Genomic DNA, 12,125 nt, shown 5'->3' with positions numbered 1-12,125 from the left:
CATGTGGCTCACAAATAAAATAAAACTGTAAATGTCAGAGATCAAGGGAGCACCAATAGAGAATTGCTTACCCCACAGACGCCATGCTAGTGACGTCCGCCAGCGATGATATCTGAGTGTTGGTTTCTTCGTACACAGAGAGGGCTTCAGATTCTGAGTTTCCTTCACTCCCGGCCCGCAGGAGGTTTAACCAGAGGCCCCTCTCCTCTTCTGAAGAGGTCTGCAATGTGAGACAGGAAAAATAAGACTTTAAAAAAATATATATATATTATTTTTATTAAACAGTTCGACAAAACACACATCGAGTAATACAATGCAAACATTTCCATCGACCTCAACGACATTCCATACAGACAAAATAATGCACAGTTAGTACAGTGGGTGGATCAAGGGGATTCTTGCACTTCAGCATCTCTCCGATGGTCCGGTGGAGCACAGATATCCCCCTTGTGTTGGTTCCAAGCACCACACACCCTACTCCACTTCCCTGGACACCCCCTGGCGATATAGACTGACTTCTCTCTGAACATGCACCATCTAAGTCCTCCGCCCACTTCTCGACCTGAGGCGGGCGGCTAGCTCCCCACATTTGGGCGATATTGCGCTTCGCTATCATAATTGCCAACAATGCCCATTGCTTTGTGCAGGCATTTAGATCCATCGGCTCCCAGACATTGAGGATGCACCTACGTGCCTCCGGCTGAATGTCTATCCCCAGGACTGCCCTTATCATGTGATGGACCTCTCCCCAAAATGCTTCTATGCGTTGGCAGTGCCACAGGATATGAGAAAAGGTCCCCAGTTCCCCGCAACCCATCCTATACTCTCCACTTTCTGAACGACCCATTTGCGTCAGTCCGGGTCCTGTGACGTAGGTCCTATGTAGTATCTTTAGCTGCACCAGCCTCAGCCTCACCTGAATTGCCACAACTCGCTGGGAGGAGACTGCCTCCTGCCAATCCTCATCATCTAATTCCAGGCCATCCTCATTCCAATGCCTTTTAATGGTAAGTAAGGGCTCTTCCATTTTATTTATCAGCTTCCTATAGATCAGGGAGATGGTTTTCTTGGGAAGATGGCCATCTAGCACCCTATCCTCCAGAGGGGAAGCGTCCGGGAGTGTTGTGTCCCTCTGGATATGCATAAGCGGCGCGTGGCGGACCTGGAAGTAACAGAAATGCTCACTGTCATTTGAATTGTACTGCCGCTTAAGTGAGTCAAAGGTATGTACTGTTCCGTCTCCCCAGACGTCTTTTATTTGTGAAATCCCGATGAGGTCCCACTTATCAAATCCCTTGGACTTCCAGAGGCTTCCCAATTTCTCTGAATTCCAAAGCGGGTGAGCTAGCGTGAGTTTTCCTTCCCATTTAAGGTGTCTATTGGCCGCATGCCATACATGGAGGGCATGCACGGTGGGACCTGTGAGTGGAAATCTGCGGGGCCCGGCATGAAGCGCTCTGGTGTAGTCCCCCCCTGGGAGTTGCCATCTGTCCATATTAAATCCGGGATCATTAGGCATACCATAAATCCTATGATTGATAGCCGCCAGTTGGGATGCCCAATAGTACTTTCTTAGGTCAGGCAACCCTATTCCTCTGTCATACCAGTTAAGCGTTAGGTTTGCCATCCCAAAGGAGCTGCCTCTGGAGAGACTCAATTTCCCTGAAATAAGACACGGGGACCGGATCCATTGTATTTTGGAGCGCGTATAGGACTGAGGGAGGGCCTCATTTTAAAGAGTACTGCCCTACCCAACATGGAGAGTGGGAGGGCCTTCCAGCACACCACGTGGTTCCTGAGCCGCGACAGGGGTGGACCCAGATTACTAGTGTAACGGAGTTTCAGATCTAATGTGATGTATATGCCGAGGTACCTGAAACCTTCGAGAGCAATCTGAATCGGGCAAGTGGCGGGAATGACCGGATGTCACCCCTCATGACATACAACACCGACTTGGACCAATTTATGGCAAAGCCTGAGTATCTGCCGAAAATGGCAAGCGCGTCTAAAAAGCATATCAGTGACCCTCTCGGGTTAGTAAGGTAAAGCAGGATATCGTCTGCGTAGATGGAGATTTTATCTTCCCAATCCATTGACCAACGCATTCCCCGTATAGAATGGTCCTGTCTGACCCAAGCCACTAATGTTTCCAGGGCCAGTGCAAACATGAGCCCGGCCAAGGGGCCAACCCTGCCTGGTGACCCGCCTCAGATGAAAATCAGGGGACTTGCGGTTATTCACCACCACCCGGGCCATCGGGTCAGAATACAGGAGGCGTATTCAGCCTGTGCATTCCGGACCGAAGCCCAGTTTGTCCAGTACTGCAAATAAATAAGTCCATTCAACCATGTCAAATGCCATGGTGGCGTCCAATGACACTAGAGCTGCCGGTTCCATAATTGTAGGAGTCCTACCCAGCACTCCGTGCAACCGTCGCAGGTTCAAGGCTGTGTTACGATGTGGCATAAAACCCGATTGATCCGGATGGATCAAGGTGGCGATGACCTTTGCCAAGCGGGTCGCCAGCAGCATTGCAAGGACTTTGGGTTCAGCGTTCAGTAATGAAATGGGCCTATAGGATGAGCAGCTCATTCTGGGCTTGCCTTCCTTGTAGATGACCACTATATTGGCCACTCGTTGGTCATATGGGAGAAGTCCCTTGTCTCGGCTTTCCTGGAACATGGAGCAGAGATATGGGGCGAGTCTATCCGACTTTAATTTATATAGTTCAACTGGGATACCATTTGGCCCTGAGGCCTACCCCGACCGCACTCCTCTGATAGCCTGTGCCACCGCATCGTCTGTAAGTGGGGACTCCAGATAATCTCTATCCTCACTTGATAATACCGGTCACTGAATATCCCTAATCATCTCCCTGTTGTCCACCTCTGTGAAGGTACCCGTGGTGCTGTACACCTCTCGGTGATGCCTGGCAAAAGGATCTGCAATAGCATGCGGGTCCGTAATCATGCTGAAATCCTCCCCCCGCAGCTCAGGCACCAGCCTTGATGCCCATTCCCCTCTCTTTAGCCAAGCAATCAGCTTTCCCGCTTTATCTCCATGCTCGTAGATTCTGATCTGAACCTCTCTACTCTGCGCCCTGGCTCTATCGCTAGCGATGCAGCTAAACTCATCTTGCCGAAGCCTCAAATGGTGAAGGCCCTCGGGGGGGCACCGTCCAAGCCACCTCCTCTTTTGATGCTAACACAGCCTCTTCTGCTTTTTCCAGTTTGGCTTGCTGGTCCCTCTTTTTACCAGCAATCAAGGAGACAACCTCTCCCCGAATAACCGTTTTGTAGGCCTCCCACAGGGTCTGCGCAGAATCCACCGTGCCTTGATTCTCCTGAAAGTACCTGTCTGTGGCAGTGGCTATGCTTTTCTTCGTAGAAGGGTCTCTTAAGTACCATGGGCTAATGGGGGCCACCCTACCCGCCTGTGCGCAATCAAACTCCATCTCAAGCCCCACAGGGGAGTGATCCGAGATGCCCCTACCAAGGTGACGTACCTCCCGGAGAGCATGTGCCTGCGTGGCTGGAATGAGCACATAGTCTATTTTCAACAGGCTTTGATGTGAGCAGGACACATGCATAAACTGTGCTGTGTCCGGGTTACGCGCCCGCCAGCCATCTACCAGCCCCACTGTATCCAAAAAGTCAGGAAGCCACCTCTGTGCAGGTCTAAGCATACGCGCCGGATGCCGATCCAACTCCCCGTCCATTACTGCGTTAAAGTCTCCCCCCAGCACCAAGAGGCCGAAGGGCAGCGTCAGAAAGATTGAACCCAGGTCTTGAAATGTGTCTGACTGCAGGCCGGGCGGGACATATATGGACACAAACGTTACAGTTTTCCCTTCCCAAAGCCCCCAAATCCCAACATACCTACCCCGCGTATCAGACCATGTGGCACGTATAGCAAGGGGGAATGAGTTCTTAACTAATATGCCAACCCCCCTCGACCCCGTAGTGAATCCTGCGTGCGCCGCCAGTTTATAGCCTCCTTTGTGTAAAGCCATGCACTTGTTTCCAATTAAATGTGTTTCCTGCATAAGCACCACATCAGGGGAGTGCCTTCTGACAATCTGACTTACCATCCCTCTCTTTATTTTGTCCCCCAGACCGTTTATGTTCCAACTCAGAACCCTAATCCCCGATCCCCGTCTACCTATTGCCATCACACTGGCATGTAAATGTCGCCTGCACTGCACTGTCGCTCGATGTTGTCGAAACAAGCAAAACCACTAACATACTCAAAAACCAGGTGACCTTTGAAACGAAGTTCACAACCAACCCCACCCCTCTCCCCCCACCCTGCACCCCTGCTCATGGCGTTTGCCCATCCCCAACTGGCAGAGTGTCTGTCACCCTACACACTAAACTACTGTATAACTAAATGTAGTAAGAAGGAGGAAGGCCGGTATCACGTCCTCCCCCCCCAACCCAGTCGCAATGGTCCCATCAAAGCCAACATCACCAAGTCATGTCGTGAATTTCCCCAGGGTCGGGCTGGCATCTGAGCCGTGGGCCCAGACCCCAATACCTGGCGATGCACATTAGTCCCAAGTGCTGCGCTTCTGCTCTCATTCCCATTCCAGCAATGCGTCCTCTCCATCCATCTCTCGTTGCCCCGGGCCACCAGGGGGGCGCCTGTCGATCCAGTCCGAGGCCACCTCTGGATTTTGGAAAAACCAGACTCTCCCCTTGACCGCTACCGTCAAGCTCGCCGGAAACATCATGGCGTACTTTAGTCCCTTGTCTCTTAGTTTTTTCTTCACAGCAAGAAAGTTCCGGTGTTGTTTCTCCACGAGCTGCATAAAGTCAGGGAAGAAAGTGAGGGTGGCGTTTTCATACCGCAGATGGGGTCCCAGGCAGGCCACCTGCAGGATAGCGTCTCTGTCTCACGCGTTCAACACCCTGGCGATCATGGGACATTGGGGCGCACCGGGCTTGGGGTGCCCCCCTGGGACTCTGTGGGCGCACTCGAAAGTAAAGAAATTACTCAATCCCTTGGGCTTGAGGTGCGTGAGGATAAGATCTTCCACAAATAAGTCCGGGGCCAGGCCTTCGGACTTTTCCGGCACCCCCAGTATTCTAACATTGTTGCGCCGAGCACGTCCTTCGTGCTCATCCAGTTTCTGCGCGGTCAAGTCGTGAGATGGCTTGAGTTCCCTCACCTCCCGTTGGAGTAGCGTCACATCGTCGGTCAGACTGACGGGCTTTATATCGAGCGACTTGACCTTCTCATTTACTTTGGTGAGGTCTGCACAAATAAGGTTGACCTAGATGGTGACTGTGTCCAGTTTGTTGTCAAGGGACTCCCTTTTCTGCCCCAGTGACGATTTGCCCTGTCTATCGCCGCCATGACATCAAGCAGCGTCGGTTCAGATGAAGAGCTCGAGGAGTCACCCCCAGCCAGCAGTGCGTGTCTCAAATCAGTAAGGGAGCCCTTGGGCATCGTGTATCTGTCCAACGTGTTAGACTGGACCTGTCTCACCCCTTTAGATGTCCTCGGCTGCTGCCTGTCCACCTCCGGCCTGGTCGCCATCCGAAACTCCGAGTCAGGGCCTCACCGGCGCCGCCAACCTGGTAATATGGGTTGGCTTAGATTCCAACCAGGCCATTCGTGGCAGACCCACCGAGCCACCTCCACTCAGCCAGAGACCAGCAGGTCAGGTCCTGGATGGAGGCACCACGGGAGCCCCCGCGGCACCGCTGCCAGCCGATGTACTCCTGGTCCCTCCTGACCACTCCAACGACGGGCCCCCGGGATGGGCCCCTCAACACTGCCCCGGAGCCTCCGTCTCCTGGCCCAACCAATCAATTCTGCAGACCTCCCAGGTCCAATGGCAGTCACCGGGGGCACCCACAGTCCAGCTCCTTCTGGGGTTACAATATCACAGCAGGTGGTAATTGCAGCCCAGGATCAAATTGCCAGCTTTCCGGGTGTCTGAGTCTGCCCCCGTAGGTGCAGAATACACCTTTTCAAACTATGCGCAGGATGGGGGCCCCGAGTCCATAACCAGCAGCCCTCCACACACCCCGTGACCCCCACCAGGAATGTCTCAGGGGGCCGCCTGACTATCTGCGCCGGCGCCGCTGCGCCAACAAGGCCTCTTCCAAGCACCCGCCGCACCGGTGATCACTCGCCAGAGGGGCGTGGGGGGGTGCCCTTCACAACGTGCCCCCACTTGTCCTCTCCCTGGCATGGGTGTCGCGATGCAGCGGCGAGTTCTGGGGAAGGGGGGGCGGGACCGACAGCTTCCGGTCCGCAGCCCCGATGTTTTCAAATTGCACCCGGGCCAATGGCAGCACTCCAGTCCCCTGCTCCAGGCGCCCTGGAGGCCTCAAACTGCAATCCCCGTATTTCCGACCCCCGGTGTCACAGAGGGGTCGGAGTTCCTGCCACTATTCCGCCATCGGGCGATGTGACTCAAGGTCAGGATAAGTCACAGGATAGTTGGGCTGGGGGACGGGTGCTACGGAGCCGAGGACTTGCGCGGCCATCTTGGACCGGCGCGTGGCCAAAAATAAGACTTTTTAAAAGCTGCACCATCCTGCAACTTCATCACTCACTGTTGTAGGTATTATTTCTGGCCATGAGTGCCACAAACGAAGCCAATGGTCTAGGAACTTACTACATTTATACTCCTACTGGAAAACCTCAAACTAGGCAGCATCACTGTCGCATTAGCTAATACCCCATTTACAGATGGCAGCTATGAGCTCTAGCACAGAACAGTTTTGTACTCCTTGGATGCTGATATCTCCAGAAGTCGAGACGAGCAATCATCCAGAAAAAGAAAGAAATATGAAAAAATGGTTTCCAAAATCAAAAGAAAGTTCTGGCAACTCCACAGTCAGCCAGATAACATAGAACTGGTCTAAAAGAAACAGAAATTGAGCATGTCCCCCCCAACAAAAACCTAAACAGTTAAGTAGTGCATAGAACAGAATGATCCACGATGTTTTTGGAATTGCATAGAAAGCCTGAACTCTAGGAAAGGAATGTTAATGTGCATGGCACCTTTGTATCTCCCGGGTGACAGGAACACTACATTAAAAGGTTGTATATGACAGATTCTCCTGTACCAAAAATAGGCCCAATTTAGGATCATAAGGCTCTGATATTATTGGTTTCCCAAATCAATAACACAGGTTTGGGTATGGGCTTTTTCTTTGACTCCTTATCCATGACAGCAAAATACAAATTCATAAGGTTGCAATTCTGAGCAATAAATTTGGACAAATTCAGGTTGGGATCGACATGCCCTGAAGGGTGCTTGTAGACGGGCGGAGAGGGCGTGGCGGAAGACGTATGGGGCTGATTTGAAAGCTGCTTACGTTGCCTCCGTCAGGACTTACCATCGCGCGATTTGTAGAGCTCGTGCGGCATTCTATGCCATGGAGTTCCGCAATAGCCCGAACCCATCCAAGACCATGTTTAAGGCCGTCAAGGATCTCTTGGTGAAAAGGACTTCCTCTGTGGTAGTGGGGTCCCTCTCCCATTGTGAGGCCTTGGCTGCCTTTTTTCTGGAGAAGGTCCAGACTATATATCGGGCCTTCCCCAGCCCGGGACTCGTCCTGGAAGCTCGAGAAGGGGGTCATAGCCTCTCTATCCTGCATTCCTTCCCCCCATTACTCCCGGAGGGGTTTAACAAACTTGCCTCTCAGATTAAATCGGGTTCTCCGCTGGATCCAGTTAGATCTGCTCTTTTTAGAGAACAATCTTTTGTGGGGGGCTCTGCAGTCTGTACCCTAGTTAATCTTTCATTGGAATCAGCGGTGGTTCCAACCAGATGGAAACAGGCGGTGGTTTCCCCAATTATTAAGAAACCTGCACTGGACCCCTCGAAACCTGAAAGCTACCGCCCCATATCACTTTTACCCTGGCCGGCAAAGATAGCGGAGGCCCATGTTAACCGGGCCTTGTCAGAACATCTGGCCCGGACTAAGGCCTTAGATCCTACACAGAATGGCTTCCGTGCTGGCCACAGCACGGAGACGGCTCTTCTAGCTATGGTAGAGCACCTACGATTGGTGCTGGATGCCGGTCAGACGGCGGCGCTGTTACTATTAGACCTCAGCGCCGCCTTCGACACTGTCTCCCATAGCATTTTGTTACATCGGCTCAGGGAGATTGGTGTTGGGGGACAGGCTCTACGGTGGTTCCACTCTTTCCTGGACAATCGCTCATTCTGTGTGGCTATCCCTCTCTTCAAGTCCAAATACCATCCTCTGGCCATGGGGGTTCCGCAGGGATCCTCGCTGAGCCCCACGTTATTTAATCTGTACGTGAGACCGCTGGCTGAGGTCGCTAGGCAGTGGGGCCTGACTTTGGTCTCATATGCCGATGACACTCAGCTGGCGGTTACTCTCAGCGGGGATGCGGACCAAGATGCCCCCAGGTTTCAGAATGGACTGAAGGCGGTGGCCAACTGGCTGACGGCGAATTGCCTCCAGCTTAATGCCACTAAGACAGAGATTATGATTGTCGGGAAGAGAGTGGAGCTTTGGGGTGACAGGTGGTGGCCTCCAGAACTGGGCCCTGTTCCGATTCCGGTTCTGGAACTAAGAAACCTGGGAGTCTGGTTGGACGCTGGCCTTACTTTCATCGGCCACACCAAGAAAACAGCAGCTTGCTGCTTTGGCGTTCTCCGAGGCTTGAGACCCGTGCTCAGATTTTTTGATGCTCCAACTAGGCAGCTGGTGATTCAGGCTACAGTTATCTCTCGCCTGGACTATGCCAGTTCTCTCCTGGTGGGAGCCAATCAGGCTGAGATCTCCCGCTTGCAGCGGGTACAAAACGCCGCTGCAAGAGCGATAGTCGGCCTGCCCAGATTTTGTCCTGTCTCCAATGTCCTTCGTTCCTTGCACTGGTTACCGGTCAGGAAGAGAATTGATTTTAAAGTCCTCTGTTTGGCTTTTAAAATTCTGAAGGGCATGGGGCCTCAGATATTATCTAACCTTTTGTCCCTCTATGTTCAAACTCGTGCTTTGCGTTCCGCTGGCCAGGCCCTTGCCGTGGTTCCACGTTTCAGGCTGTGTCGTGTTGGTGGACGCTCTTTCTGTGTTAAGGCCGCTAACATCTGGAACTCCCTCCCGATGGAAATCCGTCTGTTGGAGGACCTTATGCTTTTCCGGAAAGCCATCAAAACATATTTGTTTTGAGACTCTTGTTTAGCTTTTTTGTGTTTCAGCTGGCTGTTGTGTTGTGTTTCCCCTTGTCGGTGGCGCCAGGACGCTCCTTTGCTGGAGCAGCTGTGCGCAAAATAAATACATATAGCATAACATAACATAACATAACATTTGTTTCAATGTAACCAGGATGCCAGCTTTTTAACAAAGAGAGGGAGTCTTTAGGCCTCATATTGTGCAGCTGCCTGGTCTTAGACAAGGACTATACGGTATGGTTCAAAAACACTGTTCATAAAGCTAGGCCTCAGCCTTTTTCACTCCTATGTTTTACACCGTAATAAGAGAGAATCCTCAGATGGGGGTGTAGGAAGCTGGCTTTAGATAGTATACCAAAAAAGAGGTATACTGTACTAAGAGTCCAGGTATCCCTTATAAGTGGACAGGGGGTGTTCTAGCAATACCAAGTTGCTCTCTTAGGCTGTATAATGTGGTCAAGCAGCCTTAGGGTTATCAGAGAGGAGTGTTAGACGTCTGCTGCATGCACATGGTCAATAAATGATGCACACAACTCAATAAGGAAATCCCCACCAATTTATAAAACATTTTTTTTAAATGTTGCGACTTATGAGCAAGCATGTTGGGTAGGCTTATACATCTCCTACTGCTAATTTTTCTGTAACTAACATTTCTCAATTTCTGTAGGGATACTCATAACTAGAGCCAAAAAGGAATTCACTAATTTGGTTTTGTTTTAGTTTTGTTTTGCTTTTAATCTTGTTTTATTGTTATGAATTTGTAACAACTTTAATTCACAAAAAATACAAAGATGTTATATACTTTGTTACTTTTCAACACACAGCAATACATTTGGTTGCCTGCACATTCAGACATCCACTGATGCTGTAACTACAAACAAGCACTGGCAAAGCCAATAGGTCAGGCTTGATCCATTGGCTTTGTCAATGATTTGTTAGGCATGTTGATCAGCCGCGTACTTGCTGTGCAGCATGGCTAAAAAATGCCATAAAGCGGTCAACAGTAGCTGCGCCATAGAGTTCTTTAAAAAAAAAAATCAACCATGCTGCGCTTCTGTACATCATGGGTGAAAGAAATTGACAAAGTGAAATAGCTCTTTCCTATGTGAGAACTATTTGGCTTTGTCAATGTTTTTTGTGGTGGAACAGGAGGGGCAAGCAACACGGTACATGGCAGGAGAGTTAGAGGGGGCAAGCAACAAAGTGGGACAGAGTAGGAGCGGCAAGCAAAAGGGCAGGGTAATACAGATTGAATAAAATATAAAAAAACAAAAATATAAATTTCGAAAAAAGGACCAGCGCTGGTTGCGTCAAGGCACCTTTTTTATTATCGCTGGTGGGGGCAGGACAACACAAATTGTGGGACACGGCAAACAATACAAGGGATGGCATGAGGAGGTCAAGAAGTGGATAGGAACATGGATAAAGGGTGGAAGGGATGGGAGAAGCAGTACTACATGGGAAGGGGTGGGAGGGATGGAAGAAGCAACACGAAGCAGGACGGGGTTGGGAGGGATGGGACAACAGTAACTGTGAGGCAAGTACCACTAAAAGCGTGAATAGTGGAAGGATACACAGTGGAACATGAAAACAATACTTGGGCCAAGCTCCAGGGGAGGGAAAATCACATGAAGAGGAAATGAAGTCAGCACATGCAGACCAAAGAGAAGCAAGGAAATGAGTGTAACAATAAAGCCAACCAATGGTAAGCAATAGGCAGACTCTCAGCCCCGTAAGCGAACAATATGTCTCTCAAGAGATAGCACTTGTGCTGTCTTGGGCAAGACCTAAAGAGAGACTCAAGCACATTGGTGAACTAGCTTATGGTAATCTTATCAGATGCAGACTAGAAGAGACCCCCCCTTAACCTTGCCCCGTCTTGTTAACTGAATAACTTTGCACCAATGGACCTCGTGATGTTCACGAGATCCCTAAATATTAAATCAGAATCTCCTTCAGATCCTCTACCCCCTCCGGTCCTGGGTAAGTGGTGTCCATGCATTTCAGAATGTCTAGTACAGCATCTGAATGTATCTCTAGTGCAAGGGCACATTCCCACACCTCCAGCTGGTCGAATATAGACCTATTTCTCTCCTCCCAATATTGACCAAGATCCTGGAAAAATATATAAATAAACAGCTCACAACTTTCATTGATGCAAACGATCTCCATCCATCCCAATTGGACTTTAGAGTTGACCGCAGCAAGAGGCACCCTTACTTGGTGTCACAAAATATCTTGAGGCTCAATTTGACAAGGGTGGCACTGCTGCTCTGATCTTATTGGACCTAAGTGCAGTGCTCAATTTGAGCCAGTGGTTTCCGGTTCTCAGAACCAGCACTTAATTGCCAACACTGGCACTTATGACAGCCTGCCACATGGTGGCAGTGTTTATCTAATTTAGAGATGAATACACATTGAAAATTATTCATATCTGCCTCCCAAGCTATTTCTTTAGATTTGGGGGCCTTGAATAGCTCATATTGTCACACTTGTAGGAGTGTGATGCTTAGTAGTTGTGTTGGTACTGTCATTGGTAGCGATGGCAGAGGGAATGGGTGGTCACGCTGCAGCAGTTTCTTGATGAGGGCCCTGGCACCGATTTGTTTACAAATTAAGCACTGCCTAAGCGCTGGCTTTAACATGGTCAATCACAACTGTATGTTAGCAAAGACTAGAAGAAACAGGTGTAGGGGCACCGCTTTGGGATGGTTTAAGTATTTGCTCTCTTTTTCAAGTGTAGAAAAGTACCCCCTTTTTGACATAGTCCCCCCACTTTTTGCTCGTAATTTGATGCAATTTTGACTGGAAAGCACTGGATTCATGCAAACCAGGTCGCCAGTGCTCTTTCCCTCAAAGAAGGTAACTGTTCAATTGAACTCCAAATGGCAAGACCTTTAGCACCTCTGTAAGTCCCAAGTAAATGGTACAAATGGTACCTAGGGCATGGATACAAAAG

At 50.2% G+C, this 12,125-nt stretch overlaps 1 protein-coding gene across 1 annotated transcript in view; it reads right to left on the bottom strand.

Moving 5' to 3' along the window:
• LOC144790871 (actin filament-associated protein 1-like 2) overlaps positions 1-12,125 on the bottom strand; it is a 266,716-nt gene that overhangs the window by 90,048 nt on the left and 164,543 nt on the right. The window contains exon 11 of the mRNA XM_078665527.1: positions 72-220. Coding sequence (XP_078521653.1) covers positions 72-220 — 149 coding nt within the window. The remainder of the gene's footprint in view (positions 1-71; positions 221-12,125) is intronic.

This window comes from Lissotriton helveticus, chromosome 11 (genome assembly GCF_964261635.1).
Source record: "Lissotriton helveticus chromosome 11, aLisHel1.1, whole genome shotgun sequence".
Lineage (NCBI taxonomy): Eukaryota > Metazoa > Chordata > Amphibia > Caudata > Salamandridae > Lissotriton > Lissotriton helveticus.
This window is presented reverse-complemented; position numbering and strand designations above follow the sequence as displayed.